Source organism: Dromiciops gliroides, chromosome 2 (assembly GCF_019393635.1).
Source record: "Dromiciops gliroides isolate mDroGli1 chromosome 2, mDroGli1.pri, whole genome shotgun sequence".
Lineage (NCBI taxonomy): Eukaryota > Metazoa > Chordata > Mammalia > Microbiotheria > Microbiotheriidae > Dromiciops > Dromiciops gliroides.
The window spans coordinates 171,092,500-171,112,984 of record NC_057862.1 but is presented as its reverse complement, the minus strand read 5'-3'; the positions used below and the strand labels follow the sequence as shown (position 1 = coordinate 171,112,984).

At 36.2% G+C, this 20,485-nt stretch overlaps 2 protein-coding genes across 14 annotated transcripts in view; one reads left to right on the top strand and one right to left on the bottom strand.

The window, feature by feature from the left end:
- Positions 1-16,181, top strand: part of SLC24A5 (solute carrier family 24 member 5) — a 28,510-nt gene extending 12,329 nt beyond the window's left edge. Inside the window, exons 3-9 of the mRNA XM_043985077.1 lie at positions 7,441-7,524; positions 7,632-7,735; positions 8,089-8,189; positions 9,873-10,147; positions 13,593-13,799; positions 15,285-15,386; positions 15,844-16,181. Of these exons, the coding sequence (XP_043841012.1) occupies positions 7,441-7,524; positions 7,632-7,735; positions 8,089-8,189; positions 9,873-10,147; positions 13,593-13,799; positions 15,285-15,386; positions 15,844-16,166 (1,196 nt within the window). The 3' untranslated portion in view covers positions 16,167-16,181. The remainder of the gene's footprint in view (positions 1-7,440; positions 7,525-7,631; positions 7,736-8,088; positions 8,190-9,872; positions 10,148-13,592; positions 13,800-15,284; positions 15,387-15,843) is intronic.
- Positions 15,635-20,485, bottom strand: part of MYEF2 (myelin expression factor 2) — an 81,714-nt gene continuing 76,863 nt past the window's right edge. For 12 of the 13 annotated variants that reach the window (XM_043985065.1, XM_043985070.1, XM_043985063.1 and 9 more), the window contains one exon: positions 15,635-16,945. In XM_043985065.1, the coding sequence (XP_043841000.1) occupies positions 16,782-16,945 (164 nt within the window). In that variant the 3' untranslated portion in view covers positions 15,635-16,781. The remainder of the gene's footprint in view (positions 16,946-20,485) is intronic. The other variant, XM_043985071.1, reaches the window with a different exon arrangement.

Genomic DNA, 20,485 nt, shown 5'->3' with positions numbered 1-20,485 from the left:
ATATGCTGCTGTCCAATATGATTAAGTTGACTAGCTCTCCAGAATTTTCTGGAATATGATATGGTAAGGATAGAAGAGGATGGAACTGGCAGTCAAGAGACCTGGGTTCTTATTATCTTCTCTACTCCCTCCCCTCTTCTCAAATTCCCTTATTTCTGTTGAGGGTCCCCACCATCCCTCTAGCTACCTCAATTTGCAACCTCAGAGTTTCCCTTGAATTCATTTACTGTCCTTTACCCTAATATTCAATCAAAAGAAAAAAATACTATTCCTACCTCTACAATATCTCTTAAATCCATCCCCTTCTTTCTACTCACATGACCATCACCCTAGCTCAGACTCATCAGAACTGTTGCAATAATATTCTCATTACACTCCTTACTTCAAACATCTCCCTTCTCCCATCCATCATCCATGCAGCTGCTAAAGTTATTTTTCTTAAGCACAGATCTAGCTCTGTAATTCCCCTACTCAGTAAACAGCAATGGCTACCTCTTGCCTCTTGGATCAAATATGAATTCTGATCATCCTATCTCATTATTATAGAACACAACTTCATAGAGTTGCTGCAATCTGTGAGGCTGCCACACCAGCCTTTTCTTTGTTCCTCACACATGGTGCTCTATCTCCTACATCCCATATATTTGCACCAATTATCCCTCATACCTAGACCACTCTCCTTCCTCACTTCTGCCTCACAGAGTTCCTTTCCTATTTCAAAGTGCAACTTAAGAACCACCTCCAACATGAAATCTTTCCTGCTGTCCTGCCTACTAGTGCCCTCCCACCTTCCCTGACTACCATGCATTTATTTATTTATTTATTCTGTTTATACTTATATGTGTATATGTTTTCTCCTCCGAATAAAATGTAAGCACCTTGAGAGTAAGGATTATATCAGTCTTGGCATAAGTATCCCCAATTCCTAGCACAGTTCCTAGCCACAATTCCTGGCACATAAAAGCTGCCCCCCAATTTTTTTAAAAGATCTATTTTTCTCCTTTGTACTATTGGAAAAAGAAAAATTACAGCCTTGTTACAAATATGTATATCCAAGAAAAATAAATTCCTACACTAGCTACATCTGAAAATGTATATTATATTCTAGATCTGGGGTCTGTCATCTTTATCATTAGGTGGGCAGCATGCTTCATCACCAGTTCTCTGCAATCGTAATTCATGGGTCAGAGTTCTTCATCCTTTCAGAGCTATTTTTCCTTATAATGTTATTATTATATAAATTGTTCTCCTAGTTCTTCTCATTTCTCTTTGTATCAGTTCACATAAGTCTTCCTATATTTCTCTGAAACTATCCCTGCCTTCATTTTTATGGTAAAATAATATTCCATTGCAAAGGGGTAATATCTTTTGAATATTTATCTATTGCGGAATAATTCTTGTCCTTTTGTGTTTGTATCAATTTCCTATATATTGTGGATATAAGATATTAATCAGAGAAATTTGCTACAATGAATTTTTCAAATTTTAATTCTAACTGCATTAATTTTGCATGTGCAAAATCTTTCCAATATCGTATCATTGTAATTGTTATCTTTGATCATCTCTATCCCTTCAGTTAGGAATTCTTTCTCATCCATAGTTATGAAAGTAATCACTTTTTCTTTTGCTTTAATTTATGATATGACCTTTTATATTGTCATGTGTACAGTTGGAATTAATCATGGCAAGTGGTGGGAGATACTGATCTAAAACTTAACTTCTGACAGATTTCCAGTTTCCCCAGCATTTTGTTTGAATGGTGAATATTTCCCCCAGTAATTGATTTCTTTGGATTTGTTTAGTTCTATGCTACTATGTTCTAAGTCTTGTTTATCTAATTTATGATCAATTTATCTATTTTTAAAACCAGCACCAAATAGTTTTAATGATTCCTGCTTCATAGTATCATTTGAGATTCAGCAGCTAAATAGTTTGGTGGTTAGAGCACCAGGCCTAGAGTCAGGAAGTCCTGAATTCAAATCCAGTTTCAGACACTTACTAGTTGTACAACCCTAGACAACTCGCTTAACCACTATTTACCTTAGTTTCTCCATCTGTAAAATGAGAAAAACAATATCACCTACTTCCTAAGATTATTATGAGGATCAAATGAGATATTTCTTAAAGTACTTAGCACATCACCTGGAACATGGTAGATACTATATAAAAATGTTAGCCATTATTATTATTATTTAGTACTAGTAGGCCTCCTTCCTTTCTATTCCTATAGAAAAATGTATAGTTTGCAGTTGCAAATATGATGCTTTTTTGTGGGGGGAACCCAACCTAAGATTTTATTGGTATATGGAATGCCCAACTAAGAAACCCCCCTTAATTAATTTGGACTCTGCTCCACAGTTTATAGTCTTCAAGAGTCTCCTGGCACATCGAGAGATTAAGTCATTTGCACAGGGTCACATAGACAGTATGTCAGAGACAGCACTTGACCCCAGATTGCCCTAATTCTGAAGCTGGCTCTGTGTTTTAGCTCATGACATAATTTAATAATTAGATGGCTATATCATCTCATAGATGTGGGCAGTGCAAACCACAACCCATTTGCGGCTTTAAAAATCTGGACGTAGCAAACACTGCGACAAATGAGCATTTCCATATACAAAGTAAAGCAGAGAGGATTACACATGGAGATGTGAATCTACTATCTACAACTTGCTTTCATTTGAATAGAATAGTGTAACTTTCAAAGCTGTCCTTCTCTTTTTTCCTTCTGGATTTCCTTCTGTTTTCTTTTGCACATTTTAAAATGGGTTCCATGGCCCTCTTTTTTTTTTTTTAAAGCAACCCTACTATTAGTCTTCTCTGAACTCCCAAGCCACTTCCCTACAAACAGAAAGAGAAAAAATGAATATTTGGGCCAAATAAGACTATTTAGGTCAAACAAGTTTTTGCATTGGTCATGTCTAAAAATATAAGCCTCATTTTACACCTGGTGCCCATCACTTCTGGGTCAGGATCACTCATACCTCTTCAAACTTGATGATTTTTCTCTGCATTTTTCTATAAATCCTCCATAGATATACCCAATATATTGAAGAGATGCCTTTCTTGAGTTCTTTTAACATTTTATAGACCAGTGCAATGCATCTATTTCTCCCTCATTCTCACTTTTGCAACCCTACAAGTCCTTGATGTCTTTTTCACCACTGATCACAATATAGTATAATACCTTAACTTTTTTGAAGGAGGACATGGCAAATCTCTTCAGTATCTTTACCAGGAATATCCCAAATGGGGTCGTGTACAGTCTGACTGGATGAAAAACGACTCAACAAATTTAACTCTAGGTGCCATGGTGGATGAGAGTGTTGATCTGAGAAAGACCAGACTCCATATTCTGCCTCAGGCACTTACTAGTTGTATGGCTTTGGGCAAGACACTTAAATATCCCTTAGCTTTGGTTCCCTCATCTGCAAAATGGGGATAAAAAAAATACTTACTTCCCAAGCTTGTATCAAATGAGATGGCATATATACAGTTCTTTGCACACCTTGAAGTGTATATGTAAGTTATTATTATTAGCCTGATATTCAAAGTCTTTGCTAACTTGTGTTTTCAGCCTGAATTTCATTGCTCAGCTACATGGATATACTCCACACTCTAGTCAAACGGGATTATTCATTGTTCGCTTCTGTGTTGCTTCATATCTTGTTGCCTCTGTGCTATAGGTCATGGTGTTTCCTCTGCCTGGAATTTCTTTCCCAGGTTCATACTGTTTCAAAAATCTAACAGGGAGTTCATATCTACTCATTGAAGACTTTTAATCTAGCTCCTGACTATATTACCATACTTTCTCAGCATTTTTAAAGCACAGCATAGCTATCTTTCTCTTCTCCCTTCCAGGTTACTTTTGATTTGAACAAACGGAAAGGCTGAAAAATACCTCAAGAGACATACTTAAAGCTCTAATCTTATTACTACTTAAGCTAATGAAATAACATGAAAGTAGGAAAATGTATACCTCCACACTTGAAATGGATAAAAAATAGACATTGAAAAAGGAAATGAGGGGGCGGCTTGGTGGCGCAGTGGATAAAGCACAGGCCCTGGATTCAGGAGTTCCTGAGTTCAAATCCGGCCTCAGACACTTGACACTTACTGGCTGTGTGACCTTGGGCAAGTCACTTAACCCCCACTGCCCTGCAAAAAAAAAAAAAAAAAGAAAAAGAAAATGAAAAACACTGATAGCCACTTGAAAGAGTATACTCATTTTGCTTATTGGCCCATTTAAACTTTTTTTTTCCAGGTCTTTTTTTTTTTTTTTTTTTGGTGAGGCAATTGGGGTTAAGTGACTTGCCCAGGGTCACACAGCTAGTAAGTGTTAAGTGTCTGAGGCCAGATTTGAACTCAGGTCCTTCTGAATTCAGGGCTGGTGCTCTATCCACTGCGCCACCTAGCTGCCCCCAGGTCTTCTTTATTACTAGAGAGGTATATATATATATATATATATATATATATATATGTATATGTGCATGTATTTTATGAAAATAATAGCTCAGTGTCTTAAGATAATAGCTAAGTACATTAAGCTTAGAATATACACATAGTTCTCAGTCCCTCTTGGTTAATCAAATAGGGTTAATAATTTGTTCCCACTTAATACATTTCGATTTAGTGTGCTTTATGAAGAAATAAACCATTTTTTGTTTTAATATTCAGGCTTATATACTATCCCAACAGTTTGCCCTTGACTGCAATTGGACTAGACAGGCTATGGTTGAGACCTTTCCATGACCTGGACCAAAGTCAAATCCATAGCACTAATATTTTACTCTAAAGATCATAGATTCAAAGTTAGAAATGTCCTTGCAAGTCTAGTCAAAACCCTCATTTATAGATGAGAGATACTGAGAGGTTAAGTGTCCTATTCCAGGTCATACAGGTAGTATGGAAAAGACTTGGGATCTGATCCCAGGCTTCATATGGAAAAGACATGGGATCTGATCCCAGGCTTCATTCAGTGAAAAGGTTAGTAATCAGAGAAGCTGACAAAAGACATCTGGGAAATATGGACCAAAGTCTGAAGATGCATTTGAGGTCCAGAAGAATCAGGATGAGATCCGATGGTAGAACAGTAAAATATGGCCCAAGATAAGGCAAGAGTTCAAGGTACTTGCTTATACAAAGAGTTCATTACAATTTGAGTCACTTAGCATTGTAAGCATGCTGCAGTTCTTTTCAGTGCTAGCATGCTATGCTAACCTCATTCTTCATACTTTAATGTTCTGCTTAAGAGCTAGGTAGTGCAGTGGATGGATAGCACATTAGGCCTGGTGTCGAGAAGATGAGTTCAAATCCTGCCTCAGACACTTAGTAAGTAGCTTGTGTGACCCTGGGCAAATCACTTTATCAGCCTCCCTTAGTATCCTCATTTGTAAAATGGAGGTAATAGTAGCATCTATTTCCCAGAGTTGTGAGAACAGAATGAGATCTGAAAGGAACTTTGCAAACCTCACAGCCCTACTATATATGGAAATGACTATCATCATTATTAACCTATAGAAAGCTACCAGGCCATACTAGTATTTGTGTCTCTGGGCAACAATTTGTTGTGGTTTTTTTCTTTGTAACTTCAGATAAACCAAATTAAAATATTAGTTAAGCCTTGGGGTGATCTGAGGAAGAGAAGAGTGACCCATTGATCAAAATGAATAAATTATCAACTAACTAAATCCTGTAAATAGTTGTTTTTGTTTAGTTGATTAGTCATGCCTGAGTCTTTGTGACCCATTTGGGTTGGGTTTTGGGGGTTTTTTTGGCAAAGATACTGGAATGATTTGCTGTTTCCTTCTCCAGCTAATTTTAGAGATGAGAAAACTGAGGCAAACAGGGTTAAATGTCTCATAAGTGCCTGAGGCTGGATTTGAATTCAGGTCCTCTAAACTCCAGAGCCAGCACTCTAACCACTGCTCCACCTTGCTGTCAGAAATAGTTTTAGATGTGTTTTGCTGATGCTTGCTAGGCTTGGTAGCTAAAAAGATATCTATTCCTATCCCTTCATGCAATTTAGTCATCTGGGAAATTAAGTACAAGCATAATAGGGGATAGAGGACTAATTTTGGCAGGGGGAAGACCTTAGTTCAAAAGTCCTGCCTTTGACACTAAGTGAACATGGACAAGTCTCTCAGCACTCCAGACAATTGTCTAAGACTATTATAAGTTATAGATGTGGTGCCAATCTGTTTTGGTGGAGGTCTAATAATAACAATGTTAATGATAATAATTAGAGAAGCAATGTTTGTTAGAAAATACTCTGGACTGGGAGTCAGGAGATCTAGGGCCTAGGCTAAGCTTTACTATTAGTTATATGTCCTTCTTGGGAAAATTAGGATCAAGGATCATAGAATCAGGTTTTGGACCTTTGTGGCCATCTAGTCCAGCCTCATTTTACTTTATAAGGAAAGCACTTTATATAGATACTCTCACCTGATCCTCACAACAACACTTTGAAAGAGCATTTATTCTCATTTAACAAATGAAAAAACAGGCTCACAGCAGTTAGATGGCCATAGAACTTAATAAGGATATGTAAGTAGTACGGCACTGATGTAGGCCTTAAGCCCACTTTTCGAATCCAAATTGGACATAAATTCCATTTGACCACACTGCCTCCTATAACTCTTGGGCTGTAAACAGGTTTTCTGTTTCCCCCTCCCTTTCTGCAATATTCAACAAGTGTTCTTCTAAAAAACATAAACCTCACATTTTTCTAGCACTTGAAAGTTTGTGAAGCCCTTTTTCTCCTAACAGCCCTGGAAAGGTAGTCAGGTCATGATTGTCATCCCCACTTTACAAATTAGAAAACAGGTTTCTGAGATGTGGAGAAACTTGCTTCAGGGTTACAGTCAATAACCATAAGGGATGGGAATTAAATCTATGTTTCATTCCAACTCCAATGGCCATTAGACCAGGGGTTTTTTAGCCTGAAATTCATTTCAGGGGGTCTGTGAACTTGGATAGGAAAACAAATTTACATCACTATTTTCACTAATCTCTAACTGAAATTTAGCACTTCTATTTTTTTTTAATTCTGAGAAAGGATCCATAAGCTAGAACATCTTTTTTTTTTTTTTTTTAGGCAATGGGGGTTAAGTGACTTGCCCACAGTCACACAGCTAGTAAGTGTCAAGTGTCTTGAGGCTGGATTTGAACTCAGGTACTCCTGAATCCAGGGCCGGTGCTTTAACCACTGCGCCATCTAGCTGCCCCCCATAAGCTAGAACATCTTAAAATAAAACAGCATTTCCTCCCTTTTCATTATTCCCTGAATTCCACTTTCTAACTTATTTAATAATTAATACATTCTTACATGAGGCAGTGGGGAACTGTTTCTTTGAAAACATATTTCTGTTTGTTATGAAGCCACATTCATCTTATGTCTTTGCCACTAATGAAAGTAACACTCATTTCATGTATCTTCAGGTCTTGGGTTGTCTCAGGATGTTGCAGGAGCAACTTTTATGGCAGCAGGCAGCTCAGCTCCTGAATTAGTTACAGCTTTTCTAGGTAAATCCAGTTTGTTTTACCTTGCTGCTCCAAATAAGTCATTTGGGTGTTAGATCTTTTTTTTCTTTCAAATTCAACTACTAACTCAGTTACTATATTGCTCCTAGGGGTATTTGTCACCAAAGGAGATATTGGAATTAGCACCATCCTTGGATCTGCAATTTATAATCTTCTTGGCATCTGTGCAGCTTGTGGGCTGTTCTCTACTGTGGTATGGAAGAAAACTCTTAATAATTGCCGACTGATCATCTTTTCAAATGAAGAAATTGTAAACTTTTTGAGATTCAGGGACAAAGCCACAAAATGGACCAAAGAGTACAATCAAATTTATTACTTAGCAGTAAAATAACACATCAATTAACCTGTCAAAACTTTAGTCCAATTTCTGAAAATCAGTGTGGGTAGCAAAATATTTTTTCTTTGTAATTCCTATATGGGAATAATTTTCTCAGAGTTAATATTTAACTTACAAATATATAAACCATTTAAAAAAACAGAACTGGTATAATATCTGATGAAAAAAAGTGACCATTATAATGGAAACTATTTTTTTTAACTTTACAGGTTTCAAAACTATCTTGTTGGCCCATGTTTAGAGATTGTGTGGCATATGCAATCAGTATAGCAGCAGTTTTGGGCATAATATTTGACAATCAAGTTTATTGGTAAGACAACAAAAACCATTAAGTTATGGTCAAGGGAGTCAGTGGAGAGAGACCCAAGCAAATGAAAAGAAAATTTATTTCCTTTAACCTGGAATATTATTCTCCATATTGCCTCTCAATGTTCTATGCTCTGGCTTGTCTCACTGCTGTCTTCTTGATCCGCTGTCATGCCCAAGAGAGATGTTCCTTTTGTTTCATTTCCTGTCACCTCACAAAAGTATTTTTTCCTCTAGGGCCACTCTTCTTTCTTTTTACATGCCTGTGTCAGGGGCATGTGGAAAGTAGAAAAGTCCTATGGCAAATTTAAGCACATTATTTATCATAACTAAATTTAATCAGGGAAGTGAGTAAAAGTGAATCTCTGTACCTCAACGTTTAAAGCAGCTCTTTTCTCTCTACAATCTGCCTCTTGCTGACTTCATTACTCCCATGGGTTTAATTATCATCTCTAAGTAGATGGCTCACAGACTATATACACCATGTCTCAAACGTCTAAGGACAGTTTTAATCTAGTCTCTTTCCTGAGTTCTAGTCCTGTATCATCAATTGCCCAGTGGACATCTCAAATTTGAAGTCCTGTAGGAATCTAAAAGTCAACATGTTCAAAACAGAACCCATCCCCCATCATACTTCCAAACTTCTGTATTTTTGTCAAATGCACCATCATTTTTCTAACATCCTAGTTGAAAACTTCAGCATTATCCTCATTTCCTCATGCTGTCTCAATCCATATAGCTATTCATTTGTCCCATCTGGCCATTCCTATCTCCACAAAGGGACCATATTTGGTCCCTTCTGTCTACTCAAAGGCCTACTATCTTAGTTCAGCCCCATCATCTCTCATTTAGACAGAGTATCATCATAGCTTCCTAATTAGTCACCCTGCCTCAAGCCTCTCTCCTCTCTAAACCATTCTTATTACTGTCAGTCATTTTCCTGACATGCAGGCAGATCTGATCATGTGAATCCCTTATTTAATAAATTCTAGTAGCTCACTGTCGCCTCTAGGATAAAATATGAGCTTTGATTATTTTTAAGCCTTAACAATCTGGTCTAACCTATTTTTTCCAGTCTCATTGTGTATTACTCCCCCCCATCCCCAAATCTACTCTATGGACCAACCAATGTGCGCTTCTGTTTCTCAAGCACACTTCATTTCCCATCTCTGTGTATTTGTACCAACCATTCCTCATTGCAGGTATGAACTTCCCACCTCACTTGTCTCACTTCCTTCAAGACACAATTGAAGCACCACCTTCTACAATGAAGCCTTTCCTGATTTTCCTAATGTTAGCATACTCTCTCATTTCCTAGCTTACATTTGCTTTGTATTTATTCCCTACATTTTTACATATAAACATGTTGTCTCCCCTAGCTCCCTAACAGTGGAGATTGTCTGTTTTCTTTTTTGTTTTGTATCTGTATCTTTAAGCACAGTGCTTGACACAAAGTATATAATAAATACTGATTAGATGGTTTTCTGCCATTCACTAGTACTTGTGAAATAAACAAATCTTCATTTTAATACATTTCCAGGTATTACTACATTTTGCTTATGGAAAAATCACAATTTTAAAAGAAACCAAAAACCTAATGGGTTATTTCTTGAATATCATCAATTATAACTTTAAACAAATTATCTAAGTATTGTAAAAATAAGCCACAACTTTCTTTGTTCCATAGGTATGAAGGAACTGTGCTGCTTTTGATCTATGGAGTGTATATTTTGGTGCTGTGTTTTGACATTAAAATTAATCAATATATCATGAAGAAGTGCAGTCCCTGTTGTACCTGTTTTGCTAAAGCTATTGAAGGACAAGCAGAAGAGTCACTAATGGGGTGGGAAGATCGACCACTCATCCGTCGACAATCAAGAACTGATAGTGGAATCTTTCATGAAGACTCTGACTACTCACAGTTGTCTACAAGTTTACGAGGATTTAGTGAAGTTTCTGAAGGTAAGAGGTACCCTCCCACTAATCTTATTATCCTATTCATTGTATAAGCTTATTAAGAGTGTGATTTCAAAATTTAATCTGAACTGGTTATGTTTTCATTCACATAAAATGACCAAATTCATTCAGTAGATTTTTGTTGGTAATGTATAATCTATATTAGGCCCAAGATTGGTTACCCAGAGAACCACCAGAGCATATTTTTATCAATATAATACATAAATCAGAATTGTAGCTATATTCCCCTATAGTCATCTTTGGGCCTACTTATTGAGCTAGTAGACAGAATTGAATTAAAAGCTGAATAACAAGATGTGGCTAAAGATTGATCTCTTATGCTATGGGGACTATAAAGATAAATAAGATATATTTCCTTGATCTTAAAGAATTTAAAATCTAGTAGAGGAGATGACAAGTACATAGATTAACTACAATAAGATGAAGAATCTTAAAAGAAGGAATACAAAATGTAATACAAATTAAGAGATCATTTCTTTGCATGGGAATCCTGGAAGGCTTCAGGAAAGAAGTATCATTAGAGTGGGATATTAAAGAATTTGGAATAGAGAATGTAAGATGGTGGGAGCAGAGAAAGATCCTGAAATTAAGAGAATGGAATGAGTAAATACTTAGTGGTGGGAAAAGGTGAAGTGTGTTCAGAGAATAGACAGTAACCTAGGTTAGAAAATGGAAATAACATGTATAAGAACTATACAGTATTTTCAGTTCTCACATGGGTCCTTCATAATAATATTAAGACTAAAAGTTTTTTTAAAAAAACCCTTCAAACTAGGGGAAAGTCCCTCGAAAAAATACCGTTTTTAGTTTGGGGGATTATCACCAGCTTCAATTATTTTGGATTTCAAGAAGAGATCTTATACTGTTTTATTTTTCAGTAAAAATGAAGCACATTACAGCACTTCTTTGGGGGGAGTATAGATTCCTATTTTACTCGAATAAATAGGATATACCTAAACCCACTATACTATAGTGCAATTGATTGGTTAGTTCATGTAGAAATTCATCATACTTAAAATTAACTAAAATTAGCTTTTTCAGGGTGGGTGATGGGGTGGTAGAACCAAGACTTATGATTTCCCTAGATGTGAATATTCTCTTTTCCAGTTTGAATTGGAAACTTGTCTATAACTTAGTGGAGCTAAGTACTAAGCTAAGTGCCAGAGGCACTAAAAAGTAAATGATTTGTTCTTGGTCACAGAGCCAGTATTTCTTTACCATAGGACTTGAACCTAAGTCTCTATAACTGGCCAACTATCCAGTAAGTCAGAGATGTCAAAACACACAGCCCACAACACTCTCAGGTATGATCCACATCAGATTAAAATGTAAATTGGAAATATTTTTAAAAATAAAATAAAACATAGATTTCACATTTTTAAACCAAGTCAATATGCACACAGGAATCCTTATGTATGATTTAGTGGTTCCTGTTTTTATTTGAGTTTTACACCACTGAATTAGGTCCTATTGCTTTTTCTGTTTTCAGGACACTGAGATCCTTAGGATGACTTTTTTTTTTTTTTTTTTTGCAGGGCAATGGGGGTTAAGTGACTTGCCCAGGGTCACACAGCTAGTAAGTGTCTGAGGTCGGATTTGAACTCAGGTCCTCCTGAATCCAGGGCCGGTGCTTTATCCACTGTGCCACCTAGCCGCCCCCCCTTAGGATGACTTTTTTTTTTTTTTTTTTGCGGGGCAATTGGGGTTAAGTGACTTTCCCAGGGTCACACAGCTAGTAAGTGTTAAGTGTCTGAGGCCGGATTTGAACTCAGGTACTCCTGAATCTAGGGCCGGTGCTCTATCCACTGCGCAGGATGACTTTTAAAAGTACATTGTAGGGGGCAGCTAGGTGGCGCAGTGGATAGAGCACCGGCCCTGGAGTCAGGAGTACCTGGGTTCAAATCCGGCCTCAGACACTTAACACTTACTAGCTGTGTGACCCTGGGCAAGTCACTTAACCCCAATTGCCTCACTAAAAAAAAAAAAAAAAGTACATTGTAATTAGGAGGCAGCTAGGTGGCACAGTGGATAAAGCACCGGCCCTGGATTCAGGAAGACCTGAGTTCAAATCCAACCTCTGACACTTGACACTTACTAGTTGTGTGACCCTGGGCAAGTCACTTAACCCTCATTGCCCCGCAAAAACAAAAACAAACAAAAAGTACGTTGTAATAAGAGTTGGTTGTTTTGTTTTTTTTTTTGGTGAGGCAATTGGGGTTAAGTGACTTGCCCAGGGTCACACAGCTAGTAAGTGTCAAGGGTCTGAGGCCGGATTTGAACTCAGGTCCTCCTGAATCCAGGGCCGGTGCTCTATCCACTGCGCCACCTAGCTGCTCCCTAGAGTTGGTTATAATAGATATATATGTGTACAAACAGTAAATGTCATACAACTTTCATTTTCAGTCAGAGCACAATTATCACTATTCTTCCACAGCTTAGAAGAAACAAATTACTTTGACTAGCATTCACAGTTTACAAACTAACATAAGAGATGACATACTTTTTTCTTAAGGTTATCTCTTAGATTTAACCAACTCTCAATTATCTAAAGCCATGGGGATAATTGTGCAGATAAATCCAAAAATCCTTTTATATTTTCCTTTGGAATGTAATATGACTTCCTTTTGACAACTTACTTAAAGCCTCAATTTTCCTTAGGTTATTAAAATCAGGCCATCAGATGTTACATCCTAAGTCATTAGCTTTAAAGTTAAAGAATCTGAATTGGAATCTTGCTTCTTCCACCTCCTACCTGTGTAACTTGGGTTAAGTTTTAATTTCTTAGGCTCACAGTTTATTTGTTTGTCCAATAGAGGAACTGAACTGGATTATTTTTGAGGCCCCTTCCAGCTCTGGAACCTCTTCTCTTATATGCATGTAGCCCAGTGCTATTCTAGATGATAGGAAAAAATTAATACAAAAAAAAATGATTGCAGAAAATTCACATTAAGATACTTGAGAGTTGACTAACTATATAACCTCTTATATTATAATCCAACATACCAACTGATTTTCCTTATGTTTTAGAGGATAAATAGCCAAAGAATGGGAACAAGGACTGCTTGATTATTTTGTCTTCCACTTTAAAAGTTCAATTGTTTGTGCCAAAAACATCAGTAATTTGGTATTCAATATTTAATATGTTCTGTCCCTAAGGTTTTTTTTTGGTTGTTGTTGTTTTGGTTTTGGTGAGGCAATGGGGTTAAGTGACTTGCCCAGGATCACACAGCTAGTAAGTGTTAAATGTCTGAGGCCGGACTTGAACTCAGGTCCTCCTGACTCCAAGGCCGGTGCTCTATCCACTGTGCCACCTAGCTGCCCCTGTCCCTAAGTTTTAACTTATTTACAGCAACATGGCTTTCTTAAGGTACATTACAAATTTTAATTGGCTGAGGAAATTCACGTCATTTTCACTTTTCCTTTGCAACAGATCCTCCAAGTGTTTTTAGCATGCCTGAGGCTGACTTGAAAAGAATTTTTTGGGTACTAACTCTGCCTGTTGTTACATTACTTTTCCTAACTACACCAGACTGCAGAAGAAAGTTTTGGAAAAACTTCTTCATCATAACCTTTTTCATGGCTGCAATATGGATTTCTGCATTTACTTATATTCTTGTTTGGATGGTCACAATAACTGGTATGTATCTTGAGTATGCAATTCAGACTAAAACATTAAAGCAGGAAGAGATCTTACAGATCCTCTCTGCTCATTTACAGGTAAGGATATTGAGATGCAGGAATATTTAGATTAGGTGATTTATCCAAGTCAATCCAGTTCTGCTAAGTTTTAGCTCCATTAATGCAAGAACAAAAATTTTATGTTCATAATAGGTAGCTTAGTGTTTACTACTTCAGCAAGGATAAAGTTTAAGATTTGTGACTAAATGTTATTAACAATGTCATTAATCAAGTACTGCCATCTCACTGTAACAGTCTGAAGGGCTCCATCCTGTGGAGCCACTTTAGGATATGGTCTGTTACTCCAGGAACTTAATTCCCTTGCATAGGGTCCGAAATAGACTTTCTATACTCAATTCCTTTTCTACACTGACTACTATTAAGGAGATGGCACTGTATTGGGAAATGTTATTGTTCTCAAGGATTGCACAGGGTTTAGGCCACTGTATTAGTTCACAGGAGTAATTTTAGAACTGCCAACATTTAGGTCAAAAGAATCAATTAAATACGCCGTATCATTGTCCTCAAGGTCACAAACGTAAGAACTAACAGTAGCTTTACCAAAATGCAAAATGAACATGTAAAAGGTGGGATGAGAAATGAGTGAATATTAATAAATTGATTCCAACATAAGTATAAGAACTTCCAATAAACAAACTACATTTCTAGTTAAACTGTTTTAATTGGCATCATACACAAGAAAAAAAAAAGTTTCTAAAGCAAGTTTTCATTCAAAGTAACACAAAAGAAGCAATTTTTACAGTAACTACTTCGCTCCAGTTCCCTTCCTAGAACTATTACATTTCTGAAAAACTAACCATCAGCTAACATCAAAATTTACAGGAATATAAAAAAAAATTTGGACCTCAAATTAGGAAGACTTTAATAGAGCCCTATTTCTTCTCTATTGGGGAGTTCACATGCTTTCCCAAAGAGTACATTACATAGAGTTCATTATTTAATGTGACTTTTAGAAACTCATTTTGAAATTGCTTAAATAACAAAAGAATAATATTTGTGTAGCTCAGAAACAGCTGTCAAGAATTCCTGACTAAAACTACAATGATACCAAAATAATCTAAAGGAAAAAAAAAAAGTGGTTTCCTTAGGATGTTTTTTTTTTTAAAGGCTAGAACCTCAGATTAAAATAAAGGTCTCTAATAATGAATGCCACCCACAACTTCTTTCAGGGAACAAGAACAGTGAAATCACTCAGTAGTAGAATTCCAACTGATAAATATCCTAAACAGTGCCATCTAAAAGTCCATAACATTTCTGAATTCTCTTTTAAATAGTACTGCTGAAAATATGACTGAGCACAAAGTAGTGTTTCAACCTCAGTAGTTTTGCCCAGGGAAAAAAGGTTTCTTTACAAAATAGTTAATGAACTGGTGACTAAAACCACCATGAGTTTTGTCACTTATCAATATTTTTTCACCCATAGGAGAAACATTGGAAATTCCAGATACAGTAATGGGCCTTACATTATTAGCAGCAGGAACAAGTATACCAGACACTGTTGCAAGTGTGCTGGTTGCAAGAAAAGGTAAGAACTGGTTCAGGTTTTTATGCCCAATCCTTAAGCTGGCTCACATGCACAGGGAAAAGACATTTGTAAAAAACCGTTCATTTTCTCAATATACTTCACTGAACAATGCAAATCAAGGGGAAGAAAAGTGACAATTTTAGCAGCTTAAATTCATTAAACCTGAACTGTAAAGAATTAAATTCACCTGAAAATTTTATTAAAGCTTAAACATGTTAAATTAGAATTAAAAACAAGTAATCTATATATTCTAAGAAAATTGTTTAATAAATAAAGATAATTACTATTTGATAAATTAATGTTAAATATTTAAATACTAACTAAAAACAACTGAGCAAATACAAATTCAGTAAGAATTCTGCTCTAAAACAAGTTTTCCAAAACAGAGAAAAACATCTTATTAATAAAATGTTAATTTAATGTGCACATTTCAACAACATGCTCTTTTCTTTTGCAGGCAGAGGAGATATGGCTATGTCTAACATTATAGGATCCAATGTGTTTGATATGTTGTGTTTAGGTGCTCCATGGTTTATTCAAACTGTGTTCACAAATACATCGGCTCCTGTCAAAGTTAACAGCAGTGGATTGACTTACACAGCCATTTCTCTCATTCTTTCCATTGTTTTTCTTTTTCTAGCTGTTCACTTGAATGGCTGGAAACTAGACAAGAAGTTGGGGGTAGTGTGTCTAGTAACGTACTTGGTGCTTGCTACATTATCAGTTCTGTATGAACTTGGAATTATAGGAAACAATAAAATAAGGGGCTGTGGAGACTGATCTTTACTAGTGTTATGGGGATAAAATGACCTATTTGTGACAGAGGGGGTCTGGGATGGGGGTAGAGAAGCAAGAAAGATTCATTTAATTTAATCAAATAAAAAACATCCCAAACTCCCTCTAGGCTGAAAAACTTATTTACAGTAATTCTGCACCATGGCATAAAACTAATTTTAAACAAACAAAATCACAACCTAATTTATCCAAGCCCTTTCTTTTCAAGTTAAATTATGACTACAATGCATATAGAAAACTGAAGTTCTGGAAAAACATCTATTTTTTTTTTTACATTACAATAAAGTAGGTACAAGCTGGAGAAATTTAAACACTAAACAAATCCCACTATGCAGTACTGAAAAGTAACAATGGGGAAATGGCTTATCTCATTAAAAACAGTATAACCATTCATTTAAACTGAATGACCAGAGCCACTGTCTTTAAAAACTAAAACTCAAGTTTGTTAGCAAGAATTACAGTATATTTTAACACTATACTGTTAAAGGCTGGTGGGATTTAAAAGTTCATTTTTACAGCTTCTTTAATGTTACTAAAAGGACTCTTTACTAGGATAGAGAAGCTAAACATATGTAGGAATGTTCTGAATGTAGTATGAAATTATGCATTACGATCCAGGCGTACGTCAATTTCTCTTCCACTGATTTTTATGCCATTCATTATTCTACAGGCTTTTTCAGCCGATTCTGGTGAGTCAAATCGGACTGTTCCACAGCCTTTTGACTTTCCATTCTCCATTTTTATTTCAGCAAACATTACATGACCTGTAAAAGCAAAAACACACAATTACTAGAGTCCATTAAAAGGGGATTTATTTCATTTATATGGGTTTGAAAATCATCATATATCAATTAAGTACATTTAACTCTAGTGCTTTTTAAACAATAGTCCAAGAAAACAATACTTGGAGAAGCTTTTATATTTAAAACAAAGATTCTTCACTTGGGGCTAGAACTTTTAAAACTACTCTAATAACTATTTTAATATAATTGGTTTCCTTTGTAATCCTATGTATTTTATTTTATGCCTTTTAAAACATTATTATGAGAAAGGAGTCCATAGGTTTCACCACTGCTGAAGGACAGGTGCATGATAGAAAAAAGTTAAGAACCCTTGATTTAAAGTTAGGTGAAACAATTATAAAATTATACATACATATTGCTAGATAATATGCAATTAGATTCAATTTGCTTATCAGGACTTAGGTGGTCTATATTTATAGTTTTGATATTAAGCCACTAAGAAGCCTTTTTTAATCAATTTCTTAAAGAAATCAGATTGCCCAGAAATCTATTGCATAGAATTTCACCAAAAACTATTAGATCAGAAAACATATTTAAACAAATATAGTTCGCCTAAATTCTCCCGTCTGCATTCTCAGATTCTACTCCCCTCAACTGTAAGTAAAAGCACAGAAATATAATTATTCCCAGGCTCCTACTGCCATTAGCAGGAGGTACCACAAGTGCCACAGCAATTTCTTCTATATTCAATTCCAGATTGAGAACCCAGTGGTAGGACTCCATAGTGTACAACATGAAGATGAATCACGAGAGAGAATATGACAGTAGGATTAGCATTTAAAACAGGCAGAGTAAAATAGTAGTAGTGTCAAAAAGAAACAGGATCAGAGAGAAGAGAGGAGAGAAGGAGAGGGGCAAGCCCACCCCAAGCTTACTCTTGCCCATTTAGGGACTGCAGAAGAAATTGCTGAGGCTCTTCAGAGAGAAGAGAAAGGTATTTGAGATAAATTATTAAAATCCCAAAAGGATACTAACTTATATGTATAACTATTTACCATGATCTCTCTCCCCTCCTGATGATGATACCCTCCAGGTTCAAATTTCAAAATATAAATTAAGGTGATAGAGTTCAAAAAGTTTATTTTCCAGGTAACCAATAGCTAATAAATTTTATTCTAGCAACTAGATCAGAGAGCAAGACATTCACTCTAAATATTTGCCAAGTAACACATGGAATAACAAGTCCTATACATTCCAGATTATGGAACTCTGTTTTAATTTCTTTAAAGTTATGACAGGAATTGTTTTCTTTTTCCGTATTTGTAGTATCCTGGGTCATCAGTTCTCTCTTCTCTCAACTAACAGTTAGAAGAAACCTGTCTCTTCCACCGATCTGCCCTCTACTAATAAAATGGTGTGAGAATGGGGCAGCTAGGTGGCGCAGTGGATAGAGCACCAGCCCTGGAGTCAGGAGGACCTGAGTTCAAACCCGGCCTCAGACACTTAACACTTACTAGCTGTGTGACACTGGGCAAGTCATTTAACCCCAATTGCCTCACTTAAAAAAAAAAATGGTGTGAGAAAATAGGTACCATAGTCAGACCCAGAGTTTAAGTCTTGGTGAGGTAGTATTCAACTCAAGATAGGTTGTATTCTAAAAGTGTTTCTGGAACATGGTCATCAAAGAACACATTCCCAAAGAAATAATTTTATAAATAGTAGGTAACCACTCAATCATCAGGTATTGTCTGTTATAGAAATGTGCAAGACTGGAATCTAGGAGGGAAATTATTTTTTTGAAAAATGTATTTTCAAATAAAGATGATAGGGTAGATATGGGAACCATCTGCATAGGAATAGTAACTGAATCCATGGAAGCTGACAAGAATGCTGAATTATAAGGAAAGGAGAAGGCATATTGACAGAGAGCTGGGCTACACTACATACATGGGGCATATCTTCATCTAATGAACCTGCAAAGGAGAAAAAGAATCAGCCCAGTAGGTAAGAAGAGAATCATTATAGAACAGTGTCAAAAAAACAAAGGTGGAAAAGTATCCAGAAGGAGGGTGCTCAACAGTGTCAAACACTGCAGAAAGGTCAGGATGGATAAGAATTGAGAAAAAGAAGAATAAAGATATCATTGTTGGCCTTTCAGAAAGAGCAATGTCTATTAAGTGGTGAGGATTTGATAAGTGAGTGGGAGGTGAGGAAGTAGAAGCACTAAGTGTAGGTAAGTTTTTCTATTAATTTGGCTATGAAAAAGAGGCAAAGTATATGATGACAGATTGAGGATATGATACAGTCAAGTGAAGGGTTTTGTTTTTTTAAAGAATTAGAAAGATCTGGATATGTTTCAAAACTACAAGGAAGGAGTCAGTGATTAATGAGGAGGTAAAAGAATCCCAAATCACAGAACCTTGAGAATAGCAGTAACTAACAAACTCCCAGACTTGCCCAAACCCCAGAGATATCAATGAGGAGAGAAATCATTGTAGAGAGGGGTCCGCCCCTCCCATACCACCTTATTCCCTCACAGCCAACATCTAGGGAAAGCAACTCCTGTGGAAAAGGGGCCAGCCATCTCTACCAACTAACATACACAGGGCAGGCAAAGCAGCCCAGCCAAAGCAGCAAGGTACTAGGAGGAAGAATCAGGAGGCAGTATACGCCAGGAGGAGGTGATCTGAAGGGCAGAATTAGGGAAGAGAAACTGTTGATGAGCATCCTCAATTTTTTCAGGGAAGTAGAAAATGAGGTAATTCACTGAAAGAGGGAACATAGTGGTATAGGTGTCTTGAGATGAGAAGAATTGTACCAAACACAACAGTTAATCAGGAGAAGTAAAAACATTAGTGTCCCAGGCTAGTCCACATGGACCATTCATGTTGTAGCTGAAATTTATACAAATTTATAACAAATAATGAAAAACAATACTAAAGAAATAATTATTTTTTCTTTTAAACATCAATAAACATAAAATTATACATATCTAACATATACTTTAAAAGTTAGGCTCCAAATGTGTTATATAAGTAATTACAATAGAATATACAAAAGGAATAAGAATTAGTTTTCTAGTTATCCTAAATGATTATTTGAAGAAATGGCAATTTAAATTAAAAGAGGATTAGGGGAAGAGACAGAAACATCTATGTTTTTATGAGTGTAAAGGAGTCTTTGGGGCATGTTCACTGGTGTCATTTCATTTCAAAACCTGTAGCATTCTTTTTCCTTATTATAGCTCTTTCTATTAAGAACTCTAAATACTCTTAGGCACATTACTCATCAAAGTAGTTTTTCTGGCTTATATATGGAATAATCCTATAGTGTTTCACTTTGAAAGTAACGGAATTACTTCAACTTACAAAGCAAAATTTCCCTCACCTTTTGGATTCAAATTCTCTCTAAGCATTTCTCTCATTTCCCATCTCTTTCTCTCTCCTTGTCTCAGATTAGGAGCAAAAATTTAAGAAGGTGAGTTCAATATCACAGATTCCCAGGCCCTGGCTTCATACTGTCATAACTCCAACAAAATAGATACAGAGCATTGAGTGATTA